At 32.0% G+C, this 27,909-nt stretch overlaps 5 protein-coding genes across 9 annotated transcripts; 2 read left to right on the forward strand and 3 right to left on the reverse strand.

Annotated features, from left to right (window-relative positions):
• Window positions 1-1,225: 1,225 nt before the first annotated feature.
• On the forward strand, window positions 1,226-2,370 carry LOC108460708 (heavy metal-associated isoprenylated plant protein 6-like). 2 transcript variants are annotated; one of them, XM_017760310.2, is made up of 3 exons: window positions 1,226-1,344; window positions 1,507-1,602; window positions 1,745-2,370. In XM_017760310.2, exons 2-3 carry the CDS (start codon window positions 1,530-1,532, stop codon window positions 2,272-2,274), a joined length of 603 nt encoding a protein of 200 aa, XP_017615799.1. In that variant the 5' UTR covers window positions 1,226-1,344; window positions 1,507-1,529; the 3' UTR covers window positions 2,275-2,370. The 2 variants fall into 2 exon arrangements, with proteins under 2 accessions (XP_017615799.1, XP_017615798.1); XM_017760309.2 differs by having other exon boundaries at window positions 1,232-1,344; window positions 1,521-1,602.
• A 3,457-nt stretch (window positions 2,371-5,827) lies between these two features.
• Window positions 5,828-11,969, reverse strand: LOC108460533 (uncharacterized). 2 transcript variants are annotated; one of them, XM_017760048.2, is made up of 11 exons: window positions 11,105-11,969; window positions 10,872-10,940; window positions 10,636-10,704; window positions 10,411-10,449; window positions 10,230-10,298; window positions 9,047-9,406; window positions 8,044-8,807; window positions 7,245-7,430; window positions 6,702-6,889; window positions 6,388-6,451; window positions 5,828-6,286 (listed from the first exon to the last, which is right to left on the reverse strand). In XM_017760048.2, the coding sequence occupies exons 1-11, from the start codon at window positions 11,748-11,750 to the stop codon at window positions 6,248-6,250; spliced, it is 2,493 nt and encodes an 830-aa protein (XP_017615537.1). In that variant the 5' UTR covers window positions 11,751-11,969; the 3' UTR covers window positions 5,828-6,247. The 2 variants fall into 2 exon arrangements, with proteins under 2 accessions (XP_017615537.1, XP_017615538.1); XM_017760049.2 differs by lacking the exon at window positions 10,636-10,704 and having other exon boundaries at window positions 11,105-11,968.
• Window positions 11,970-12,754: 785 nt separating this feature from the next.
• LOC108459586 (uncharacterized) lies at window positions 12,755-17,366 on the forward strand. 2 transcript variants are annotated; one of them, XR_001867382.2, is made up of 5 exons: window positions 12,755-13,660; window positions 13,998-14,216; window positions 15,658-15,738; window positions 16,208-16,304; window positions 16,379-17,366. XR_001867382.2 is itself a non-coding variant. In XM_017758983.2 (5 exons), exons 1-5 carry the CDS (start codon window positions 13,130-13,132, stop codon window positions 16,451-16,453), a joined length of 1,011 nt encoding a protein of 336 aa, XP_017614472.1. In that variant the 5' UTR covers window positions 12,759-13,129; the 3' UTR covers window positions 16,454-17,366. The 2 variants fall into 2 exon arrangements, 1 of the variants encoding a protein (XP_017614472.1); XM_017758983.2 differs by having other exon boundaries at window positions 12,759-13,660; window positions 16,200-16,304.
• On the reverse strand, window positions 17,069-19,531 carry LOC108458310 (CASP-like protein 2B1). The gene is made up of 3 exons (XM_017757659.2): window positions 19,098-19,531; window positions 18,865-18,997; window positions 17,069-17,492 (listed from the first exon to the last, which is right to left on the reverse strand). The coding sequence occupies exons 1-3, from the start codon at window positions 19,319-19,321 to the stop codon at window positions 17,241-17,243; spliced, it is 609 nt and encodes a 202-aa protein (XP_017613148.1). The 5' UTR covers window positions 19,322-19,531; the 3' UTR covers window positions 17,069-17,240.
• Window positions 19,532-24,174: 4,643 nt separating this feature from the next.
• On the reverse strand, window positions 24,175-27,892 carry LOC108458136 (ras-related protein RABA5a-like). 2 transcript variants are annotated; one of them, XM_017757412.2, is made up of 5 exons: window positions 27,542-27,892; window positions 26,038-26,114; window positions 25,679-25,794; window positions 25,090-25,455; window positions 24,175-24,829 (listed from the first exon to the last, which is right to left on the reverse strand). In XM_017757412.2, exons 4-5 carry the CDS (start codon window positions 25,427-25,429, stop codon window positions 24,495-24,497), a joined length of 675 nt encoding a protein of 224 aa, XP_017612901.1. In that variant the 5' UTR covers window positions 25,430-25,455; window positions 25,679-25,794; window positions 26,038-26,114; window positions 27,542-27,892; the 3' UTR covers window positions 24,175-24,494. The 2 variants fall into 2 exon arrangements, with proteins under 2 accessions (XP_017612901.1, XP_017612900.1); XM_017757411.2 differs by having other exon boundaries at window positions 25,090-25,538.
• Between the last annotated feature and the right edge of the window lie 17 nt (window positions 27,893-27,909).

A 27,909-nucleotide genomic window follows, 5' to 3' on the forward strand; every position in this document is an offset into this window, starting at 1 on the left:
TTTTTAAAAGCAATACAAAAATGACCTTAAATTGGCACAGTCTATTTAATCAATTTTGGTTTGAGCAGGTTCAGCAATTTTTTTTATTATATGTTTGATTTTGTTGGTGTAAAATAAATCTTAATTATTTGTGTTTCGGTTCTTTTAAAATGATATAAAAGTTTTATTATTTAAAATATTTAATTTAGTGAAATTTAATTAAGTATTGATATAAATAAATGATATTAAAATATATACCAAATATTTACAAATCAAACTGAAAGTTTTGAAAATATTTTATTTCATATTTAGAATTTAATAAAATATTCACCACTGAAGTACCCAAGTTTAATAGTTATTTAAAGGAGTAATTAATATTGAATTTATTTAAATGGAAAATTGGTGATATACTTCAAGACTGGTTTCTAAATATATATTATAAATTTTAATTTTGATTCCATGATTTTGATGAAAAATATGCATTAAGTTTGATATATTAATATTAATGGCAAAAAAATCATATTTAAAACATAATTTAGAAAACGAGATTTACTTAGGAAAATACTTAAAATTTTTATATATGCTCTGATGACGGATTTTAGTAAAACTTTCTAAAATTTAATATTATTTTAAATAAGAATTAATTATAAACATTTTAAATAAATAAGCTTAAATTCACTTTAAGGTAAGCTTTTAATTTATATATATAAGGGATGGTTTGGTAATATTTTTGAAAAGTGATTTTAAAAAGTATTGTGAAAAAGTATTTTCGGAAAGTTTAGTTTAAAATTTGAGTATTTAATATTGCTATCAAAAATATTTTTGAGAAATAAAATTTTATTTTAGACATGTTACTATTAAAGAATAAATATGTATTTAAATAATATTTAAATTAGTTAATATTATTATATTTTAGTAAGGATATAAAAAATTATTATAATTTGTTGTTAATTTTTAATATATAAAATATAAATTTTAAATATTTTTAAACAATAAATATTAATTATTTATAAAATTTAAAGAGAATATATAAACTATATTTTAAATATTTAAATATAATCATTAAATATTTATAATTAATATTTTAAAAATATTTTTAATTAATAATTTTAATAAATTTGTACTAAAAGAAAAATACTATGTTATTATAGTGGTGAAAAATTATTAAGTAAAAGTCTTTTCAGATAGTAAAAGTTAAAATTTTAACTTTTACTTTTAGAAAAGGCAAATATTATTAAGCATTTCAGAACAGTAGCTAAGCCTAAGTATCAGCCTTTCGCTATCTCAGTACTATTTTCTAACACTTTTGTATTTGCTTCTTTCTTTTTCACACCAGATCTGGGGATCCAAGCTATGGCTGAAAAGGTTCCTAAAATCTCATCCTTTTTCTCTTCAACATTTAAATCCGATGCCCATTTCTTTTTCTTTTTTTAATTTCTTTTATTGTTTTTCATGCTCCTCTGTTTCCAATTCCTCTTTGTCTCTGTTAACCAGATTCGTTAGCTAATGCTAATAATTCATGTAAAGTTTTTCTTTTGTAGGTGACGATAATGGTGCTGAAGGTCGACCTTCAGTGCAGGAAATGTTACAAGAAGGTCAAGAAAGTGCTCTGTAATTTCCCTCGTGAGTTTTCTATTTTTGACTTTTTTTTTTCATGGATTTCTGCATATTATTTGTAACATTTTTAATTATTTGTTCATTGAGTTTAACGGTGAGAAATGGTGTCTGAGTTTATTTTTCTTTTTTTTTTTTTTGTGAACAAGAGAAATACGAGACCAGATATACGATGAAAAGACTAATACGGTGACCATCAAGGTGGTATGCTGTAGCCCGGAGAAGATCAGGGACAAGTTATGTTACAAAGGTGGTGGATCCATCAAGAGCATTGAGCTCAAGTCGCCGGCGAAGCCCAAGGAACCGGAGAAGAAACCCGACAAACCTAAAGAAGCCGAGAAGCCGAAAGAAGCTGGGAAGAAACCGCCAAAGCCCAAAGACGGTGGTGAGACGAAACCGGATATACCTAGAGAGGTGGCGTCGCAGCAGAAGGTTGCGGCACCTGCTCCTTTACCGCCGACGACGTATGCAGTTGGGTATAATTGCTCCGAGGGTTATTATAATGGCTATGGTGGAGGACCTACCTATTATGGTGGACCACCCCAACAACCGTTCCCATGTTACGAGACTTACGGTAGGCCTGTTTATGACAGCTGGGGCGGCGGCGGCTACTACCGGTACGGCTGCCGTACCGGTGATTGTGTTAGTGAAGAAAACCCACAAGGTTGCTCGATCATGTAAAAAAAACCGCGGGAATTTGCTACTGAAAGCAATATATACCTGAATTCTATATAGTATAATAGTAATAATAAATTCTCTTGTTTACTGGTGTATGAATCTGGGGGAGTCATTTTGTGGATTTTTATTTATTTCTAGTTTTATTGAGTTTATAAAAGTCGTAAAGATCATTAACAAGGTTGGTGGCGTTGGTGGTGGCGGCGAAAACGGCTGCGGTAGTGGTGGTAGGATGTGGATTCAAGTGAGAAGTTATGGGCCACAGATGAACCATACATTTTTAAGGGATAAAAAAATTGATTTAGGATCATGAACCAAGATCACCATCTGCCCCTTTTTGTCTTCACCCTTGTAAAGTTCATGACTGCCTTCTCAACGGTTTCACCTCTAAAGTTTGAAATGCAACGAGCTATCGATATTTTAGGTTAGCATTTTAATTTAACTAAGTATTACTCGATTAGAATTAACTTCATTTTTCAAAAATACAAGAGAGCAAATTTTGATAATTAAAACACGACAATAAACTTTTGAATTTTTGTAAAATAGAGGGAAAAATTCGTAATTATACCTTATCTTTAACCAGCTTTGCAGTATGTATGATAATAATATATATAGAATAGAGACATAGTGGTTCAAAAACAAAAAGGCAAATCAATTGGATAATAATGGTACCAAAGAATCCACGAGACAATGTCACTAACGGTGGGTGCCTCCTTATGGTTATCCGGTCCCCAAACAGGCATACGATGGCGTCAAAATTACCAATCTAACGCTTATCCTTCGCTAATTTTTCAGCTAGTAAACAACCTAGCTAACGTAGACACTCTTAATTTCCTTCCATGGTTTGAAATCTTAATACACTCCAAACTTTAATTATTGAGATAGAAATTGAGATTGATTTGAATTTGATTAAGTTGAGTTAAATTTATTTAATTGAAAAATAATAAATTTTGATTTTTATATATATTGTTATAATATAATTGAGAACTATTTAGTACGATAATTTACAATATAAGAATACGAATAGCTATTGAAATGATTGCGATTTATATCGTGAAAGTGTGAAAATGGTGATCGGTGGATGTGGAGTTAGAATATGTAAATGAGAGAATTTTGCTTAATTTAGGAATGTTTTTCGAAAATATTTTTAGGAAAAAAAGAACACTTTTAGGAAGAAGTTAAAATTTTTAATTTTTAAAAAAAAAATATTTTTTGGGTCAATTTTTATTCGGGATAAGCAGTTTTTCTCAAAAAACTAGGAATACTTATGTCCCAAAAATAGTTTTTAAAAATAATACAAAAATAGCCTTAAATCGACACAGTCTATTTAATCAATTTCAGTTTGAACAGGTTTAGTAATTTTTTTATTATATGTTTAATTTTGTCGGTGTAAAAATGCCATAACAACTTCATATAATAATTAAGGATTTCATTACGTAAAGATGTAAGTACATGTTGATTAAGAGTTAAATTATTTAAACTTATTTGAGCTTTCATTTTATTAAGAAAAGTTTAAACCACAATTATACCAATTTTTATTTATTTATTTTGATTAACAAAAAGTTGGATTCTTATATTCTAAGTTATAGAAACGAATATGGAATTGGCTTGTACTAATAGTTGGTTTTGACATATAGATGTCTATATGCCACTATTGCCTTTTGAGGGTGATAAAATATTTTGTAAAATTTAAAATTAAATGATAGAAAATGTAAATATATTAATAATAGTGATGTTGGGTGTAATTTATTCTAAATACCTTAATTTCAATTTCACACCCCAAACACATATGTCTAAAAAGTAAAATTCAAAGCAAGCAATTATAGCATTTGAAGAAAATTTATTTTAGTTGCATGCATGTGTCGGTTGAAAATTTGGACTGATTAGCACAATACATCATACTATTCTCTCCATGACGATAGCATACATAAACAACCATTTTTAATTTGGGTTTTTATTTTCAGCAAACACCAATTAAGGTTAATTAGACCTAACTCTATCAACTAATTCATCATTATCATATATAATTAAAAATTAAGCAACAATTAGCTGGAGCATATGGTTTTTGTCGGTGCATGAGCAAAAAACAAAAACGAAAGTTAAATAAATAAAGGGTACGAAGTGTGTATAACCTAGAAACAAGGCATTAGCTTAATTAAATTAAGGAACCAGTGGCTTAATACTTTATAAAAGTACCTGCATAAATATCTTATATACATGTGTATATATATATATTATCACCTTAACCTAACTTTTTGGGTTCAAATTTTAATAAATTTATTTTTTTATAAAAACAAACTGAATTATTAAAAATTTAGTAATATCAAGATGGTCGACATAGTAATCCATACGTACTTCATTACAAACATGAATAATTTTTTATGTACACACAAGCTGCCACTTTCATTATCATTAAAAGTTTATCAATTTGATCACTTTATTTGTCAAATGAAAAGCAGTTAACTAAAATATAAAGGTCGAAAGTCAAAAATGATAAAAAGTTTAGGACCAAAGTGAAAAATAAAACATTCAGGGACTAAAATTGTCACTATCCCTAGACAATAAATTAAAAGGAATGCATTGTCTGTGGTCACCTGTTTAGGGTTGCTGTAAATGATATAAAGGGCTACTGATGTTTAGGATGATTTGATTTTTGGGGAAAAAGACAGTTGGTATTTAGCTTAAAATAGGGTTTGGAAGGTCAAAAATGAAGAAATATCGTTGAATTTGATAGGACAACGCTAGAGTTTTAAGGGGATGTGCATGTGCTTAATGTCTGAGTTCCCTAATAAAGCAGGGTGACACTTGTCAATCCTATCCTGCTAGATTATAGGAATCAAATTCATACCCAAACTTTAGACCACATTCTTATGGGATTTGTTTAAGGTCTCAATTCCCTAATGGGGCAGAGATCCTATCAACCATTACTATTATAAGCGTTAACCTTAAATGTCATTCATTATATTCACTTACAAGTTTTAATAATTAAATCGCTAATTTAACTTTTTTTAATGTGCAGATATATAAATTTTTTTAACACTAATGCTAAACAAATTCAACTAAGTCAATTAACACTTAAATCGCTCAATAAATGATTAATCAATTTTTGAAACAATTAATATTTCAAGTAACATTTTAAAATAAAATAAAACTTAGTAACTAAAAGAAAATTGGCATTGTAATAAACTTAATATTTAACAAAACAAATTTAATAATATCAACATTTGGTGTTTAAAATAACAGTAAATAAAAGTAAAAATAGACTAAAATTCAAACTTATTTTAACCTTTTGAAATTAAACTAATCAAACCAACCCGCTGCTATCCCATAATATTTCCTTTCAGTAACTGACCAACAAACAGGGTAACACTTGTCAATTCTTCATTATTACTTTATTAGAATTTAGGAATCTATTTCCATCAACAAATTTGGGACCACTTTCTCAATTTCATCGGCTTCACCAAACTATATTCTTAAGTTGAAAGCTACATACATACATCAACATCAACAAGAAGAAGAGGCACGCACAAAAGACGAACCCCATCATATATATTTAGAATTTTCTTCCAACAAAATATTGCATTTCCATCATCATCACCAGTAGTATATCCCCATTCCCATTTACCATACTACAAAAGCTAAAGTTAAGCTACCTCAGTAGATACAGGAACAGGAAGCCATCACTATAGACATTACTATTACAATCATTCACCAGTAGTATTCCCCATCCCATTGCAACACTACAAAAGCTAAAGCTACTTCAGTATATATAGGAACTGGAAGTCATTATATACGGTATCCCATTCCTATTTGCTATACACTTTCCAAAAAAACCACTGCTCAAAAGTCACAACTACACCCTCTTTCACTTCACAAAATAGGGCCATTTCACAAGTTTAGCTAAATCTAGCGCCAGTGGTAAGCATGTACACTTGTTATAAGACCAAAAAGGAACATACCACCTATGATAAGAGGCATATCATTTGCTCAAGTTTCTCCATTTGTCTTTGAGATCAACCTGAAAAAATAATAAAGAATAGATATTATATATATAAAAAAGGAAAAATATTTCATTAAAAAAAAAAGTTGAGACTGTATATAAACTTGTCCGATACTTACCTGAGTTCTCTTTTTCAATATGTCCCAGTAGGATTCGCGAATGAGTTTCCATTGGGGTCCATAACTTCAATAGGAAAACAATTATAGTAAGGAATCAAAAGTTATGAACTACCACAAGTATCTTTAATCTCATATTTGGTAAACAAGTATTAACTACAATTATAGAAAGAACCTAAAGTAGATCTAACATGCTAACAGGAGTATACATGGAAAATTGAATGCAGAACCTCTCCGATGTAAGTTGAAAAAACTGAAACATAAAAAAATCTTTCATTATGGAAGTTATCCCTTAAGATACTCAGTTATTCACTTACACTCGATAGCCCTTGATCAATGCCTGTTCTTCCTCAAGTGTCCACCAGTTAGTTTTCCTTCTGTTTTTCTGCTTTTGGGGTTCACTTTCCTTCAGTGGAGACACATGATTCGTTTTAGGGCTTGGTAAAGTACATCTGTTCGAACAACCACTTGTCCCTCCATCAGAGCCATCAATTGAATCCTCCCACTACAATGATACTCAATGCATAAGATAGACAAAACATAACAGGGTTGAATAAACAAATGGGAATTTAACTTAATGAATGCAAGTAAAGAAATACAAAATTAAATGACAATAAATGTTCATCCCAAGATTTCACAAAGCAATACCAAGTCAGGCAGGACTTAAATAGTTATAACAATTAAGTATACGACAGAGCAGGGTATTACAATTAAAGCATGCAGTGTAATGAAGGAAAAAAGCCTAAAAGATCATGGTAAAAGAAATTCCTAGATTTCACAAAAAGACGTCAAGGCTAGTATTTTTTTTAACTGTCCGGTAATGATACTAAATGTAAAAATGTACAGATCCAAATACACACCTCAGAAGTGTGAGCAGTGTCATTCCTCTCCATTATGCTGCGCTTACGAACTTTCTTGGGTCGAATGACAGCTTCATTTCCCTCCTTAGCATGAGAAGGTTCCGCAATATGATTGACAGATGGAGCAGGAACACTCCCGTCCACCTTGTTGTAGTCTTCTCTAATGCCCTCATAAGGTGCCCTCCCCTTAGCAAAACAGGAATGAACGAACAAATAGGAATTTAGCTTGATATAAGTAAAGAAATACAAAATCAAATGGCCATAAAAGCTCATTAGACCCGTCCAAGGGCCAGGTACCCATCTGGCCCAGCCCAGCTAGGGCTAGGCTTGTACACATCTCAAGCCAGCCCAAATTCAATTCAAATAAGAAAAAATATTTTTGAAAATTTAAATTTCATTATAAAGGTATATAAAATATCAATTACAAATACAATTTTTAATATTTTATTACTTTTTTGAATAGTGAAATGGGATTTTTGGGCAGGCAAGGCCGGATGAAAACGGGTCTGGGCTCAATTGTTGTGAAACCGGGCCTCAGCCCATGGACAGCTCCAAAGTCATCCCAAACTTTCATAAAAATAAGGCCAAGTCAGGCAGGACTTACAATGGTTGTAACAATTAAGTGTACGAAGGAGAAAAATTAGGAGGAGATTACAATTACAAGTTAAAGCATGCAGTGTAATGAAAGGACAAGCCTTAAAATTCATGGTAAAAGGATAAGCACGCAGTGTAAAGAAAATTTTTTCCAACAGTCCAGTAATGATACTAAATGTAAAAATGTGCACATCCGAATACACACCTCATGAGTGTGAGCAGCATCATTCCTCTTCATTAAGTTGCGCTTGGGCACTTTCTTGGGTCTAATGAAAGTTTCATTCCCCTCCGTAGCTTGAGAGGGTTGCACACTATGACCAACAGACGAAGCAGGAACACTCCTGCCCATCTTGTCCTGGTCTTCTCTGATGGCCTTGTCAGGTGCCCTCCTCTCAGCTTGAGCCTGTTCAAAATTACAATTCATAGGTGCTGCAGGAACACCCTTTTCCTTCCTTACATCCCCTTCAGCACCTTCAGTACTTAAACTTTTAGCTGCTGCCATGAAAGATACTAATCTCTCAGCAACTTCTAAGGCTTTAGGGAGGGAATCAGCAACAGTAGCTGTCAAATCAGCAGGAACACTCCTGTTCATCTTGTCCTGGTCTTCTCTGATGGCCTTGTCAGGTTCCCTCCTCTCAGCTTGAGCCCGTTCAAAATTACAATTCATAGGTGCTGCAGGAACACCCTTTTCCTTCCTTACATCCCCTTCAGCACCTTCTGCACTTAAACTTTTAGCTGCTTCCATGAAAGATACTAATCTCTCAGCAACTTCTAAGGCTTTAGGGAGGGGATCAGTAACAGAAGCTGTCAAATCAACAACACTTGATGTCAGTGCGTCTCGCAATTTGTCAATATTAGGAGTTGATAGGACCCGGTCCTCCTCTGTATCAGCAATGGCAGCAGGTTCCTCACAATGCCTATGGGAAGAATTAGGGTTGCCACTTGTTTGAGAATTAACCATCTGAATCTCTGCAGAATCAACCAGCTAAGTTAGAAAATATAATGGACCAGGATGACCAAGATTACCACAAGTAAACTAAGTATAACAATATGAGGCAAAATGTACACAGAATTGAGACAATTCGTCCACTCTTAAGCCAAAGAATAAAAGCTTTTGTACAGAAATTTAATCATTCAAAGCATTAGATGATCTTTGGAAAACAAAACTAATACTTTTAGTAGAGAAAAGTGAAAATGAAGAAATCTACGTTTTCCTTTGTCGGTGCAATGATGAGTAGTTGGATAAAAAGATGCGGTAGGATCACCCTTGTCCTTGTTGGAGTCCTCCATACTGCCTTTAGGGCAGAAATTTTTACCGGCCATGACTGAGGCAACCGTTTCAACCACTTCTAAGGCTTCAAAGGGGGAATCAGTTACTCCATCTAGCAATGCAGCAGACCTGGTTTTACTTGAAACTTGCAAGCATCCATTAACTTCAAAAGATGATGGGGTGCCATTTTTGATACAAAGAGGCTGGTCCTCCTCCATGTCAGTAATGACAACACCTCTACGTTGCTTGCAGCGAGGACGAGGCTTATGTCTAGCTTGGAAACTAGCCCTTCGAATCTCTGCAGAACCAAGGTAATTAGATCAAACAAAGACCAAGTTACCGCAACTAAAGTTAACTGGGCACATATAACAATATGAGGCAAAATGTACACAAACACATGAGACGTTCATTCACACTACATCCTTAAACCAACAGTATAAAAGTCTTTGTATAGAAAATTAATTGTACATAGCAATATATTATCTCAAGAAAACAAGATTGACACTTCTACTGGAGAAAAGCAATAATTGGAAGAGAAGTCTTCATTTTCTTTTGTCAGTATAATCACTAGTAGTAGGATTATCCTTGTCTTTATTGGAGTATTCCACAAGTTTAACTGCAATGCGAGAGGAAACCCTCTCACCCACTTCTAAGGCTTCGGAGATGGAATTAGTTGATCCAGCTAGCAATGCAGTAGTCCTTAACTTAAGCGCAATTTGCAGCAACTAAGTGGATAGGGTGCCATAATTGCTGCAAGGCCGACCCTCCTCCAAGTCAGCAACATTAACAGGTTCTCTATGTCACTTGCAGGAACAACGAAACCTATATATCCTCCTCAAATTCACTTAGAACCAACAAAGGCAACTAGAACAAATAAAGACTAAGATTGCCATAACAAAAGTTAACAGGTTACACGTAACCACATGAAAGCAAAACTTACAGAAACAATTTAACTATATTCACTCTACATTCATAAACAACCACATCATACCACAAATGAATCACACACAGCATAGTAAATATCATGAAAACAAAAATAAGACTTCTACGTGGAATAAAATGAAAAAAAAGAAGAAGAAGAAGAAGAAGAAGAAGAAGAAGCGAAGGGAAGAGAAGCTAACTGTTCTTTTTGTTAGTGCAAGGATGAGGACTTGAGGGGACTTGAGCAGCAGCAGAGGTAACATTATCCACTGCGAGACAAATTTTTTAAGAGAATTGAGTTAGATTAATATCATGAAAACAAAATTAAGACTTATGCTAGGATTAAAATGGAAAAATAGAAAGAAGTAAAGAGAAGCCTACCGTTCCCTTTGTCAGCGCAAGGGTGAGGGCTTGGGGAAACTTCAGCAGAAGCAGAGACAACATTATCCACCGTAAGCGGCAAAATTTACACACAGAATTGAGTTAGATTCAATCTACACACATTCTTATACCAACATATAGTATTGCAAATAAATTACACATGGCATAGTCTCTTGAAAGCAAAATTAAGATTGAATAAAATGAAAGAAGAAAAGAGAAGCATACTATTCCCTTCATCAGAGCAAGGATGAGGACTCGAAGGGACTTGAGCAGAAGAATAGACAACATTATCCACTGAGGGAGGCAAAATTACACAGATAATTGAGTTGAAATCATTCTACATGCATCCTTAAACCAGCAAACCATGCTTCAAATGGATCATACATACCATAACATAACCTTCAGAAAACAAAATTAAGACTTAAAATAAAATGACGAAAAGAAGAAGAAGAGAAGCATACTGTTCCTTTCGTCAATGCAAGGATGAGGACTCGAGGGGACTTGAGCAGAAGCTGATACAACATTATCCACTGGGACAAAATTTATACAAAAGAAATGAATTAGGTTTACTCTGGATACATTCTTACACCAACAGATTGTACAGCAAATTAATTACACATAGCATAATCTCCAGAAAACAAAATTAATATTTTTACTTGCAATAAAATGGAAAAAGAAAAGGAGTGTCGCCTACTGTTTCCTTCGTCAGTGCTAGGATGAGGATTCGCAGAGGCAACATGATCCACTGTAGGCTCAGTAGTAGAAGCGGAAGCCAACTGACTCAAGGCAGGATTCATAGAACGGAAGGCCTCCTCCAAATAACCTTTAATACGTAGCAGCGCTTTACCGCGTGTATTGACACTCGACAACCTCTGAGAGGTCTCTAAATCCCATAAGCCCGCTTCGATTACCGTTCCCCATTGGACTAACTCGGAAGAAATAAGGTCCGACTTACCTGACTCCTCTAAGCTCTTAATCCGTAATCCCCAAATCCTCTGAAAAGCATCGAAGTAGTTGTCCCATGAGACCGGCAAACAACTGACCGTACAGTGTACGGCGACGGCACAAAAGGCTGCCTTCATGGATTCGGAAGGGAGAAAACCGCGTCGGCGGTCGAGATTTTCAATTAAAATTAACGAATCGAGAACCGCGTCCGGAACAGTGGAATTCCCTGTCCGCTGTTCAATCGAGCGAAGAATAGCGCCTTTGTAATGAAAACAAAAGGTAGCATAGCCGTCGCCATTGTCTTCGTCGTTGTTGTTTGGCTGAGAGAGGTACTGCTTAAGAGTTGATAACACAGCAGGATCACAATCGTTGAAAAGGGGAAATGAATCGCCCATTTCAACTTTTCTTTTTCCACTTTCTAGAACTCAAAACCCAATTCCTTAAACTATTAAACTATTGAACAAATTTTCATTTTAATAAAATATGAAATTAGAGCTTGCCAGGCTAGGTTTTTGATTGATTTACCTAGGGCTCGGTCTTTCAGTGAAAAGACTAGCCCTTCAGTGCAGAGCCCAGGCCTGTTTACGATTCAAAAAAAGTAATCCTCCCGCGCTTTTTCACGCCAAAAGAAAAATTTTAATGGAAGCCAAAAATCCAAATTTGAATTTAGCTTTTAGGCACGGCAACCACGTGCTTTGCCAATGCCATCATCAAATTCAAATTTTAAATTCTTTTTGGTCTAATTTTTTTTAGTCCCTTTATTATGATAAAATTAAATATTTTATTTCACTTTTATTTTATATAATTTAACATCTATGCTTATTGAATTTTATTTGCTTGCTTTTAACTTATTACTTCACCAAACGGTAATGTCTCGAATAATCATACATATTTTTATTGAATTTTTTTGTAGAGATCTTTTCGACTAGCAACTTATTTAATAGACTAATTCACTTAATAAACGTTATTTTAAATTTAGTCATTGCATCTCATCTAACATGACTTGGGGCACATTATATTATCACTTTACCTAGATTTACAACGACATGTCACTTGCTTAATGTTATTTGTAGATTAAAAATTATAACTTTGTTCGTTGTTCCTTTTAAGTTGTTAGCATTGTTATTGTTAATTAATAACAATGATAATGGTGTATTACACCTCGTTAAAATTTTCGAGTGATCATGTTCCAAACAATCATGTACAACATTCACTTGATACTATTTGTGAAGACTTGCTCAGCTAACAACTTATCTGATAGATGAAACTATTCATTAATTATTATATTAGGTCTTAACTACCATGCCCTGTTTAAGATAAATCAAAATATATCATCACGTTACTCTATGTGAGTCTATAATATTAAAGCACTTATCTCTAACTTGCCAATACTAATCTAACGCATAACATTTCGAACAAATAGATAGTTAATATATAAAAAGTTGAGAGCGAGAAGAGGGACAATTACCTCCCTTCTGTCTATAACCTCTACTCTCCTGTACAACTCCAACCACCTTTCTCATAGATGCTCTGCGTTACCCTAAGCAGGGTCATCATCCCTACTACCAATTTATGAACTCATCAACAAAGACAAATTAAGTTCTAAATTTTATTACAGTGAAGGGACTAAATGCAAAATTATCCCAATTCATCATCGCTTTTCTTCCATCTTCGAGCATTCAAACGACATTATAAAACCTCAACGGAGCGAAGTCCATTATAAAACCTTAAATTTAAAATCAACACAATTTCTCGACTTCTCTTGCTTCCGAAAATGGCGACGCGCTACAGGTCGTACGATTCACGCTCCTCCACTTCCTCTCACTTCTCCGATCCCTCGTCATCTATAGACCTTAACAGCTCTGCTTCTTCGCGGAGGCCAAAATCGTCTTCTTCCTCTCGAGCGATTGTGAAATCGAAGCCGTTGGATGCAGCCCAAAGCAGCCGCAGCAAGAACCAGGCGGCGGATCTTCACTTCACAACCATGGTGAAGAAGTTTATGGACAAGAAATTGGCAAATAAAACAACGGGACAGCTGATGGTTCCATCGGATGTGGTAGCTGAGGATCTCAAGAAGACGGCGAGGAAAGGCACTGCTTTCACGGCGTTGCAGAGGAAGCTGTTCGGTAAAGGATCTTCCGTTAAGGATAACAAAAAGGAGGTAAAAGCCTTGACGGAGGTGAAGGGGAATACGAGGACATTGGCCATGGTTTTAAGAAGTGAGAGGGAGCTATTGAATGCCAACAAAGAGCTCGAGATGGAGGTTTCCGAGCTCAAGCTTCTGCTTCAAGACAAGAACAGAGAGGTGAGCCATTGATTTTTGAATTGGTTGCCATGATCGTGATTGCTGAATGCTAGCGATTCAATTCAGCATAACTAATGATCTCATTGATAAATTGTTTTCAGAATTTATTTATTTAGAATTATGTATTTGTATAAACTTAAGTCTATTTTGTTCGTACCGGATCCATTCGCGTCCCTGGAAACATTGTGTTAGCCATTTCATTGTTAAATATTTATGATTTTGTGTTAATTTAGCTACCACTAAGAAATGGAAAAAAAAAATAGCAGATTAAATTAATCTTGGGAATGTGTAATTGTTTATGAATGCTATAGATGTTAATATCGATTGTATTTTGCAGGTGGAGAAGCTGAAAGATTTGTGCTTGAAACAGAGAGATGAGATTAAATCGTTGAAGAATGCAATATTGTTTCCAGATGCCTTGAATTGTCAACTTCAAGACCTAGTTGAAAAGCAAGGCTCGGAGCTGACGCAAGCCAAACAACTAATACCTAGTCTCCAAAGACAGGTCACTTCTCTTACAGGACAACTTCAATGCCTTGCTCAGGATCTTGCTCAGGTAATCCACGGTTCCACACATAGCATTCAATATTAAATTATGTAGTGTAGATTAATGTTGGGTAATCTATAAAAATAATTATTTTTATTTGTCTCAGGCTATATTTTAGTTATTTATGTTTAAAATTTTACGATTTAGTCACTTATGTTATTATTTTGTTACGAAGTGATCACTCTACCGTTAAGTTCCGTTATCTCTCTAACGGTAATCGTAGGTGGTAGTCTAACTAGATTTTAGGTGTCAATGTAAATTTCTAAATGGGATGAAAAAAATTTTTTAATTAAAAATTTTAATTAATTAAAATTTTCGAAGTTAAACTTTAACTAAAAAACCTGTTCATCTCCTCTTTTAATTTTTCTTCTATCTTTTTTTTTTTCAATGGTTTTTTTTCATTTGACTAGAAAAATTATTATTGTGATAAAAATAGTTAAAATCAATAATAAGAAAGGATAATTTGAAATACTTACAAAAAGATTGTGAACATACAAGTTAATTCAGGTAAAAAAAATTGATTGAGAAACCAATTAAACTGTGAAAGTTACAGTCCTTTTTTGAAAATTTTAAAATTAGCTTGAATGAAACATGTTTCTAGTTGCATTTTATGGGATATCTACTGACGCAAAATAAAATAAATGTTTACAAACGATTTCAAAAAGTAGAAGAAAATATTAAGAATTTTAATTTAGGGTTTTCATTAAATAATAAAAAATTTAATAATTTATTTTTCAGTACTGAATAAAAGAGATAGAGGAATACAAAAAAAACATACTTGAACCTTCTATTGAGTCTATCTTTAGGAAGCAGTCAATTTGATTTCAACTATTTTGATTTTAATAATAGTTTTTCTAGTTAAATGAGAAAAAAAAACCCATTAAAAAAAAGAAGAGATGGAAGAAAAATTAAAAATAGGATATGAACAGTTTTTTTAATTAAGGGTTAGATTTAAAAATTTTAATAAATTAAAATTTTTAATTAAAAATCTATTTTCATCTCATTTAGAAATTTAAGTTGGCACTTAAAATCTAGTTGGACTGCCACGTAGGATTACCGTTAGAGAGATAACAGAACTTAACGGTAGAGTGATCAATTCGTAACAAAATAATGACTAAAATATAACTTGAGACAAACAAAAGTGACTATTTTTGTATATTACCCTATTAATGTTTAAAACTAATGATATAATCTGATTTTGTGCCTATTTTTAACTTAGTTTCAATTGGATACATTTCTGCTACTTTCCTCAAATAGAAGTCTAAAAACTCCTCTTTGAAAGAGCATGTAATGAATTTGGTATTATTTGCTATAGCTTAACATGCTTCATGTATGATATGATAATTTATCAAGCCATATCTATGAGTCAGTAGCACAGTAGGAAGGTCTTTCAAAGTCTTAATTAAAAACCATTATAAGGGTTCCCATTGTTAAGATGTGCCTGAAACAGGTGAAGGCAGAAAAGTATTCTTCCAAAGCATGTAACCAGCAGCATGGCAGCTATGATGGAGATGAGCTTTTTGATTCTTTGGTAAGATTTTATATACTATTTTCTATCAAAATATTACATATAGGTAAAATTAGTATGAGGATTTTGTACTTGATGTCAAATTGAATTTAAAATTTGATAAATTAATTTTTGTATGTTAAATTAAAAATAAATTAATATTTCTTTGTTAAAAATTTAACCAATTCTACTGATGAAAATAGGGTAATTAATAGAATAATTAAACAATATATGATAATTTTAACATTTTTAACAGTAAAATAAATAAAAATTAATAAAAAATCAGTTTTATTAAATATATAGAGATAAATTTATTCAATTTCTAAATATGAATAAAATACAATTTAAAAGGTTTTATTTTATGATACTTGTGAACACTAATGTTATTACTTGGACATAGGTATAGATTACTTTCTTTTCCACTCTAGTTTTGATTTGACCCAATGCTTCTACCGATAAAGGTAATAACATCATGAGCATGTTAGGAATTCAGTTCTGGAAACCCAACAACTCCTGGAAGTCCAGATGACTTGTTCCTCGAAGATTTAAATCCCTGTTTAACACCTTATTATGCCAAGACAAAACCCAAGGTAAATGATTGTCCTAAAATTATTTAAGTCGATGTTAATCTCCGTTAAATTAGCTACCTTGGAACATCTTGCAGGAATTTGACGAGATTCGATACGAATCGCCGCATAATGAAACCTTGTCTGACGAAAGATGGCAAGCATTCAATTAGCTCGGATTTAGTTCTCAAGAAGGTATCCAAAAGTTCAGATCGTTGCAGGAATTCCAATAATGGAAGTTCAATGCCTCGAATCAGTCGCAGATCGAAAACAAAGGATCATTCTGCAAGCAAATACCATCATAAGCCTTTCTCGATTGCTTGGTATGTATCATTCTTAACTTGTTAGCTCCAGGTGTTAAATCGAATTTATAATTAAGGGTTTATATTTATTACTTTGTGGTTGTGGTGGGCTACTCCTGCAAGTAATTTGATGACAATAATGTAGTATTAGTGGCTTTCGTTTCAATATTTATATCGCAAGGCATTTTGACCCCAAAAATGGAATGTGAGGATGTGGACATACTTGAGAGGCACATTTATTATAGTGACCAAATTAAAATATAGTTAACATGTTGAGTTCAAAAAATATCATTTATATTATATTAAACTTGATATTTTTAAAACTTTAAATTTACAGTTTTATAAATGAATTTTTTATTTGAAAGTAAATTGCTATTGTTTGAAGATAGTTTTATAAAAAGATAAGTTAACTTTCCAATTTCTTTAACCAAATGGTGTCCAAATTGTATGTAATGTTTTTTATGATTAGCCTCAAGAACTGAATCCTTTGCTTGCTAGACATGCATTAATTAAATTCATCTCAGTTAACAATTACTAAATACATAGATGATGAGTCCTCTTACATGTGTTTCAACGAGCTTGCATTGCATATTTTACTATATATATGACATAAGATTAGACAACCCTTTGGACTGAGCCTGTGAAACTAGCTAAAATCCTACCACCCGGAGTTGCCTTTGGCTTTTTTGACACCACATAAGCGAAATAGAGTGAAAGCAGAGATACCAGATAGGAGTACCATGCACACACTAGCTAACACCGCCATTGATATTCCTTCCCCAACTTGGTTACAAAACTTACCATACATGTTGCATATCTTCATCCATTGAAGTTCCGTTTGCCCCAGCTTCGCAAACACTGCTGACTGTGCCGCGGCTCCCACGGCGGCCACATTCAAGTATGCCATTGCCTGCATTGTAGATATACATAATATCTATGTTAATTGATCATTACATTCTCACTTCGCACGATACCATAGCGATTGAACTGATTTGTAGTCTAAAGAATTATGTTAAATGGATTAAATCAAAAAATTAGTACGAACCAAACTTGAATTGATGGAATTGAATCAACATCTACCGATATAACTAATAGCTACCGTGCGAGTTGATTATAATGATTAAAGTGGTCTTGTAGTGGTTAAAATAAATCATGTTCATCGGTTACTGGTTATCAACCAATAAATTTTCATAAACGACTTTTGATATACACTATGTTATTTGACCGGTGCAATTTTTCATTTTTAGATATATAATAAATACACATGAAATTTATAAATTACATGTGTTGGCCTACAAAAAGAAGTGTAGAGTAATAATAACACACCGGCTTTATTTACTACGTGTAGGAATAGGAGATGACCAAATTACCTACACTCTATGCTTATCAAGAATGAGAAATAATTCCATGCAACAACATTTATGACAACCACCTTTTTTCTTCCCCTTAGAGAGGATATGAAACTTGTAAAAACCACTAAATGAGTCCCTAAAGCACTATCCCAACCATCCACACCAATGACCATTAAATGCAAGTGTAAAGCCTGGCAATAGTGTTTTTTTAATATAAAAAATTAATTTTTTTTATCAAAAAATATAATCTTCACTTCATTCTATTTATTAAATATATAGTGAATGATGTGATAAAACATCATGTATTCTTTTAAGCATAATGAAAATTTAGCTCGTTTTTATTTTATATCAATTTGACATTTATTATTATTTTAATTAATTTTACTTTCATATTTTTAAAAAGAGTTCAAGACATTTTTTAGTAAAAATATTGACTAAATCATTAGTTTTTTTAAAGATATTAGTGTGGCACTAGCAATTGATGTAGTTTATCTCACCTAAATTGGCCATTGCTCTTAAAATAGCCTCTTTTTCCTTTTTCATTTCTTCCCCCAATCAACCAAGCATGCTTTGCAAAACAGCCAAAAACAAACCCCGTGATACAATTTTGGAGACAAATAATTGTAAACCAGAAACTTATACGACTATACCTGAGAGAGTTAGCTGTATTATAAGACTAGATGCATTTAATATTATTAAATAAATCAATCTATTTAGCGCAAATAACATCGACATTATTATCGGCGTAAGATATTAACTCAATTAATATTGACATTGTTATTAAAGTAAGATATCATGTATTTGAGTGTGTAGAAATATATTATTTTTCTATATAAAGACGATATATGAATATTTCTAAGTATTATATATATTTAATAGAACCAAAAATAGGCAGCAAATGCATGCCAAGTAGAATTAGAAATATGGTACCTGATCTCCACTGAAAATGGTCCAAGCCAAAGGCTTGTTGACAAGCACACTTCCCTTCACCATACTCACCACACAACGAACCACTTGTACTAAGGAATAGGCAGCAGCTACCCCATTAGCTACGACCAAAAACCTATAAATATTTGATCAAGAAAACCCAGAAAAATATATAAAACAAAGTAAAAAAAGAAAAAGAAAAAGGGAATAATGAGTGGAGGGCTAAAGAATCTTACACAAGAGCTTTCATGTCTGTAAACCGAGCTTTCTTCTGAATCGAAATGATTTCTTTGACCTGGCTATCGGTTCCCACTAGGATAGCTGTGAGTACACTGAGGACACATATCAAACACCTTAAGAGCAACTCTGCAATCCTCACTCTTCTTTCAATTACCATCGGATTAGTGCCATGGTATACGGGGACATTCCCAGGACTAATACCAACACCCAAATAATTCATAGTTTTTGAGAAGAAAAAAAGGAAAAGGAAGCAATGAAACACAGAGACCCAGAAAGAAAAATTTTGAAGCCCAAAGCAACGTACACACACCCCGAATGATATGAATGACTTAACCAACCAGGCAACCACCACTCGCCACTGGTTAAATAGGCGTGCGCCAAAAGCTAGACTGAAGTGAAGGGTAAGTGGCCCTTATTTGATTGACATTCTTTAATATTATATCGTATTGAATCAATTTTATTTGGAATGGCCTAATTTTGGTTTTAATCCCTTTATTATATCAAAACTTGAGATTCAATATCTCAATTTTGATTTGGCATTTTCGTTTTTTTTTATTAGTTCGTCCAAATTGAAAACACCTTTAGTTAAAGTTCGATTTAGTTGGATTTTTTGAACCGTCTATGATAATAAAGTCATCTTCCAGGTTTTTCTTTTTTTATGTTAATTTTGAGTTTTAGGATGAATTATTTTATGACTTTTGAACATTAATCGATAATTTATAAATATTTTTTAGAAAAATTAAAATTTTAAGTTACACAATATTTATTTTAAATATATTTTTATATAAAAATTTTGAATTATTTTCTTTATTTTTAATATAAGATATTTGTTTTATAACATAAAATTAGATTGGATTCAAGTAACTATAATTTTTCAATATATTTTTCAAAAATTTCTAAACGCCTCAATTTGAATTAATTTTTAATTTCTCTATTTTTCTTACAAAATCTTATAGTTGGGGTTATTTAACTAATAATAAATATAAAATATCTAAAATTGTGTAAAAATAATTTCATTATCATTATTTCAATAATAACAATTAATAATGTTATCAACTAAAATATATTAATAAGATTCTAAAATGCTATTTTAATGTTAAAAACAAAAGGAAATGTATATATAAGTTTAACATAACATTTAGTATTTAAACTTAACATTTTTCTTAATTTGATACTTCAACTTTTTTAGCCTAATTTAATATCTAAATTTTACAATTTTTCTTAATTTGATATCAAAATTTTTTTGTCCAATTTAGCATAATAATTAATTAAATAAATAGCACTAAAAGTAATTAAACATATAAAATACAAAAATATCATATCTGTTATATTTCGATCATATATTAATTATTTTTACTATCTCATAAAAAATAACATTGTTAGTATATTAAAATAATTTGTAAAGCGTTTAACAAGTACCAAATCGAACAAAAAAGATTAGATACCAATTTAAGAAAAAGAGTCAAATATAGATACCAAATTAGACCAAAAAATTTAAGTGTCAGATTAAAAAAAATGTCAAATTCATGTACTAAATATTATATTAAACCTTATGTATATTCTTTTAATGCGCTTTTTGAAACGATTGGTGGTGGAGCTTTGCTGTAGGTGTATGGCATTGCCAGGTGTGGTCTAAGTTGCAACTTCATCAGAAAGAATAAATAAATAAATAAATAAAATAGAAATAAACATTTATTTTATAAATTATAACCATAAAATTAAATATAAAATTTTTAATTGATTAAATCGGTTAAACTCTAATGATAAAAGTTAAAGCGACTGATTTATCGATTCCTAATTTAATTTACTGATTTATTTCTCTGCTAATAAATAATTTAATTTGATAAGATTGAAATTTTTATAATGGAGATTCGAAACAGGTCGAGTCGTGCATTAAAATTTATTTTAAGGCAGGGGGAAGCGGCAACCGTTTTGTTGTTCCAAGAAGGGTCAGAGAAAGGTAAAGCAAAGGGAGTGCCTCAAAATAAATGAAACCTTCCACTTAGCAATGATTATTGCTTTTCTATCGATATGTTGTTTTTTTTTCCTTTTGATTAAATCTATCCATATGTTTTTATCTTTTAACGACGAAGCTAAAATAATTTTGTAGGAGTTAAAAATTAAATTATGATTTTTATGATAATAAAATATAAATTTATTAAATATTTTATATTTTTAATTTTTAAAAGATTAAATTAAATTATTATTATTTTTAAAAATAATTAAAGTGTAATTTTATTTTTACTAATTTAAAATTTTAAAAATTTTAAAAGGTTTAAGTGAAAAAAAATCATTTAAGAAAGGTTAAGATTTTTACTAACCCTCTAATTACGCAATTGTTTAGAACTATTCATAACTCCTCCTCAACCTATAAATAGAAGAATAATACGCTTTAGCATGCTGAAATTCACGTCTTTTTGCATTGATAATAATATTTATATTAATTGAGTTAAGATGTAATTTTTTATTTTAAATTAATTATATTTAGATTAAATGGATTTAAATTATTGACATTTTATAATAAATTAATTTAAATTCATCCTATAAAAAGAGAATCCCTTATTTTGTTTGAAAGCAAAAGCAAAAGCAAAAAAGCAGATAAAATGATTAAAGTGGCATTTGGTGAATGTGGTAGGGTCCTTTGGGTAGTTGGTTTTTGTTTCTTGTTTGTCCACATGCTATGATGATGTTAATATGACGTGAATTCTTTTTGAAGCAACGGCATTTTCTTAATTTTTCGAAATTAATTAATAAATAAAATTTAACTATTATCCTTAATATAATTGTCAAGATAGAAAAGTTAGGAGGGTAATTTGTTACAGCGGTTCACATTATAGGTGGTGCGAAAAATAATTAAAATAAGAATGATTTATATTATGGAATATATAAAAATTGTTAGACGTAGAAGTTTTAAGAAAGCGAGGTGTTTTAGTTTATTTTAAGAAGTAATTTTAAGATAAAAATATTTTTAGATAAATTATTTTTTAGAGAAAAGTAATTATTTTAAACTAAAATAGACTAAAAACACTTTTTTCAAGAGTCAAAAATTTTAGCCTCTCTTTTTAAATATTTTTTTCAAAAATATTTCTGAGAAGTATTTTTAACTAAACCTTAATCGGATGAAATTTTTTGCAAAATGACCGTGTACATTTCTTATCCTTTCTTTCCTAGTGATGGGCGAATATTTATAAGGTGGCGAGTGTAGGTTTAGAATATTGTTGAAGTTAATCTAAAAAGATTAGATTAAACGTTTTTCGAATGTGATAGATCATAAAAACATTTCTTATCTTTTGTTAGTTGCATAAAGTTATTAGGCAGAGATCTAATCACGGATTGGGTCAAAAAAAAAGGCTTGAATAAAAAATAAGACTCATTTAGAAAATTGGTCAAATTTCAAGTAAGTTTTTTTTTATTCGAACTCAGACCCGAATTTGTAAAAAAAAACGATTATTGTTTTGTCACAATTTTCACATTTTTGCTATAATTTAGCTATTATATTACTACTATTTTATTATTATTATTTGAATATTGTATAACTCTTATTTTATTATTAATTCTACTACTATTTTAAAAATATTTGTTTGCTAAGTTGCACCTATTTTAGTGTTATTTAATAAAAAACTTTTAAAAATTTATTTTCAATTACTTAGGAAATATTTAGTTTAATGTTTTTAGTATATTTGAAGTATTATATTTTTAAATTTATTTTATATAAATATAATTTAAAATTTTAATACTGACGGACTAAGTCAAATTTGAATTTTAACATTTTTATCTGAATTAGACTTAAACAAAATTTTAAACTTGTTTTTTAGACTCAGATTAAGTCTTAGTCTAAAAAATAAGCTTAAAATCTTATCTCGACTTGACTTGACTCATTCTCATGTCATCCTTAAACGAGACTGAAACTAAATTCTGTCAACGAAACTATGAGGATGACATTGTGACCATATATTTTTAATATAAGAAGGATAAATTTATATAATTTATCCAGTTAGACTCTAATGTCAAATTTAGTAAAAAAAAACTACAAATACGAATGAGATGATGTACAGTAGACACGTATTGTGTGAATGCACAAAGCTAAAAGCTATAATAATAAGCTTGAACAAAAAAGGTAGAAAGGAAATGCAACCCATTTCCATGTCCAACAACTGCATTCCACTAGAAAGAGCAACTTAACTTTATAGCTTTTATTTTTTAGTTTCCAAATTTTCATATTCAACCCTAAACCTTTAAACAGTAAGTGAAATCATTAATGACTTATTTGAAAGTTTTGTATTTGAGATTCTTTTGGTGTTTTGGGAATGGAATTGGAATTTGATTAAATTCGGAGTTGATTTAGATTAAGTTTTTAATTAGGGGTAAAGTTTTTTTAATGTTATTTTTTTATCTATAAGATTCAAATTCGAGACCTTAGATTAATCTTATCAAAGTTTTAGGATTTAAATTTTAGAAGAATTTAGAGTTGAAAATATAGTTACGGGAGAAGATCATACAATAGGATGAGACGAATAATGTCAATACTACAACTGTTATTTAGTTGGCATGCTCTACCTCACTACCCATCCTACTCCATTATGGATTGCTCCATAATTTTTTCCTAATTATTTTTAAAGTTTTTAACCTTTTTAAAGAACACAAATATTTAAACATAATTTGTTGAAGAAAATTTTAGACTTTAATCTTGAAAAATACAATTAGAATTACGAGGTAGGATGGGACAATTAATTATCATTATCATTCCATATCCACTGCCAAAAAAATTAAAAAAATCCACCTTACTCTACATCCATTTTTCAAAGGATAAAAATCAAAATTTACCATCCTAATGACTACAAAACAAGATCATGTACATGAATGACAACATGGTTGCTTCAATTGGGTTGTATGTATCTTACTGCAGATTTGCACCTCCATTTCTCCATAAAAGTCCAATATCAATATTTGCAAGCTATTCATTTGGAAGTGGAAATGGAGTTTTCTTAAGCACCTAGGCTATTATGCAATGGGGTTGGCCATTTGCTTTACCAATTGCAGTAACAGTAATAATGGGGAAATAAGACATGGTGGTTGGCTTGGTTTTTTTTTTAATCATTTTGAATATGTAAAATCACAGTCAAACAAAACAGAGGAAATTACACTGACATTCTAAATATATTATCTTATATCATTTGCTTTTCTTTTCCCCTTTTAATGCCCACTTCACCTTCACTTTCATTTACATCTTTAGCTAATCCATGTATCAACCACCATAAGATTATCATGGACATGTCAAAACAAGTATTTATTAACATTTTACCGGTAGGGAAGAAGATGAAGAAGTAATTATCCGCAACTTGAGGCCTAACCGATGGGACCAGAGGAGCATAGGGTTTATATTTTCTGAAGCATCAACAACAACCGCCACCCGCTTTAGCCTCTGCTGCATCAGGTTGTGGGTTATCTTCTGACGGTAGAACCACGGTCTTTCCATCAAATGAAGAAGAATCTGGCTTATTCAGCTCGTGAGACATCATAACTTTCTTGCTTAATATGTTATAGATCTCTTTAACAACTGTCTGAAAGGCAGCTGCTACATTGGAGGAATCAAGGGCAGACGTCTCCATGAAAAACAAACCCTGTGCCTCCGCCAAAGACTTGCCTTCAGCAATAGATACTTCCCTGGCATCCCGGAGATCTGACTTGTTGCCTACTAAAATGGTAACTACGTTCATGTCAGAGTGAGCTGTTCAAAAAGACAAACCACACGAGTCAATCCTTAGTCATCAAGGCCTAAAACTGACAACTCTTTAACATTCACGAGAAGGGCAACTAAAATATGCCATAATATGGCTAAGGGTCCCTTTGAAAACAGGATAAAACTAGCCCTTTTTTGAACTCGAGAGACTTTTGATAAATCATAGAAATGAGATTTGCATCGAGAAGGTTTCTACATGGACCGTAACCATGTGTAATCAACAAAGACAAGTTCATCGTGGTTCTTACTCTGAAGTTCATTTAGCCATCTGCCGATGCTATCAAAAGTCTGTCGTCTGCTGATGTCATACACAAGGAGAGCTCCAACCGCACCTCGGTAATATGCAGATGTAACAGCCCTAAAACGCTCCTGACCAGCTGTATCCCAGATCTGTGCCTTAATTTCCTTCCCATCTATATGGACCTTCTGGGTTTGAAACTCGACTCCTATGGTCGATTTTGAGTTAGGGTAGAACTCATCCCTAGCGAATCTTGCAAGTAAATTCGATTTCCCAACGGCTGAATCACCAACCAATACGATCTTGAAAAGGTAATCCTCGGTTTTCTCTTCCTCAGTCACAAAATCCATTTTCCAACCTTACGAGGATCGTCACTCTACAGAACCATATCAATAATAAATAACACTCAGCATTCAGGTTCTTTTCCGGGACGAAAATTGTCAACTAAGAAACGCCAACCTTAAAAATTCAAGAACAAAAACGGGTTTAGAGAATAAGGAACAAAAGAAGTTGGAAAAGGAAACTTGTAATGAAGGGAAGGTATAATAAGTACAAAATGCCACTCAGCAATTGCTTGTATGAAGAATCTGAGAAAATACCTATCTTCTGAAGCAAATATTGGATCAATTGAATAAAAAAGGACTAACTTCTACGCCACTCTCTGCATCCTGCAATGTAGGCAAATCTATCACGAATGCTCCAAGTGATATGTTCCCTGCAGTGACAACATAACATGAACGGAAACACTAAAACCATCAAAAATACTCAACCAGCATAAATAAATGCACAAGTTGCTTCAGTTTTGAGTATAATAACAGTGTCCCGCTAAAGGATTCATGATAAGTAAAATTTTCATCTGAACTTAAAAAGTAAAATAGGCAACTGGTTTGGTGCAACAAGTGATATGCTACTCGTTAAGGTCTTACAAATAGAATCCTAAGAAGGCAAGAACCAGTACCTTGAAACCTCCAATAAACTTGCTTCCACCTTGCCTGGCACATCAAATCCCACTTAAGCTCCCTCTATGACTTAGATCTTGGAAGCAAAAAACAAGAACATAAGATAAATGTTAGATCATTTGTCAGAATTACATTTTAACAGCAAGTCAGTACTTTAGAGGATATTGAAAAGAACCTCATAAATGCCATATTAGAAGCCTCGAACAAGAGCTAATACAATACGTGACTAATAATAGTGGCTCCTAAGATTCCTATGCTTCCACTTTGCCTCTTAACCAGTAAATCATCATATTGGTATTTGTATTAAGTTTAAAATTTACGGACAAAAGTGACGTTAAATAACAAAAACTAGAGGCCCAAAATTGTTAAGACTCTTTGAACACAACTTCTATAGGTACGAGGACCTTCAAGAATTCAACCATGCACTATAACCTTCAATAGTAATATAAGACGCTTGGTAGTATAGCAACAAGAATGAACTTATGCACTGCACTTTATTATAGCTCAATAGGGATTGCTTAGAACATTACCTCTGGAACATGATCCAGGAACAACATATAACTTCATATATAAATGAAGCCTTGTACTTTCAGTTTTAAATACGGCCCTCCTTTAATGAGGTCTTTTGTCTTATTCCTTGTCTTAATTATTAAAGATGCTGAAAAACTCAGTCTTTAAAAGTTATTTATTTATTCACAAGATTGTTTTTCGAAAGAGTTAAAATTGCAGATTCAAAAACTTTACCGCTTCGTAGACAGCTCATAAATCTTCACCGAAACAAAGAACCTCGATTTGGAAAACTAGTAAAACACTGATCACAACAATACGAAAGTAGAGTACTTGCACTTTGCATAGTTATATAGACTCAGTTTCCCATCAAAGAGATGCCATTATAAACTCGAATCACTGAGCGAACTACCATCGAAATTTTATAATTCGCAGTTCCCTAAAATACTGAAACAAGTGAACCAATCAAGTCCACATATTGAACCAAAAAAAAAAGAAAAAAGAAGGGACTTAATAGCACCAAATTTGAAGTCTCAAATGGCCAAATGAATTCACTTTTGCAGAGCTACAAAATCCGGAATCAACTTTTTACCAACATTTTAAAACTTATATCAACTAGCCGCTGGTGTAGTGTCAAATGACTTGCGTTATTTAAGCTTGGGTTCAAACCCAAACAACCCTTTATCCAAAAAAAACCCTTATAATGAGTTAAAAACACAACTTTCTACATTAGATGAGCCAAAAGATGACATATAATAATATCCCAGATGGAATCACTAGACCTCTAAGCTATTAACGAAACAAAATTAGAAAACAACAAACAAAGAATTGAAACAAGAAACAACAATGAAAAAAAGGGTGATTGAGATTCGGCATTGACAAATGAAAACCTAACCAGTAATGAGTGCGACAAATCAAACCCATTATTTATAAACATAAAAATAAAGCGAATGCCAAAAAAGATTAAATAAATAGATCGCGTTTCATTGCACTCACCGACTATACGAAGAATTGCGAGGCTAAAAACCAGAGCAAGCCCTTGGGTTTTTGTGTCGGAATGAGGATGAAATCAAAGAGGGGTTAAAATGGGAATGCGTTTAAGAATCGGATCTGAATGGAAATGAAATGTAAAAGAATGAAAGAAGAAGAAAATTTTCAAAGTGTTTTCATGTTTTTGTTTATTTGAATGAAGAAACAATATTAAGGGTTACGCAATTGCTACGAGGTGGAAGCTCAGGCTCAGTCTCAAGCTCGGACTCGGACTCGGACTCGGACTCAGTCGTTGGCCAGAGCCAGCCAAGAGATTTGCATTTACTCTGCTTACCGGCATAGCCTCCCCACTATAATTTCATGGGCTCATTTTT

This window comes from Gossypium arboreum, chromosome 10 (genome assembly GCF_025698485.1).
Source record: "Gossypium arboreum isolate Shixiya-1 chromosome 10, ASM2569848v2, whole genome shotgun sequence".
Lineage (NCBI taxonomy): Eukaryota > Viridiplantae > Streptophyta > Magnoliopsida > Malvales > Malvaceae > Gossypium > Gossypium arboreum.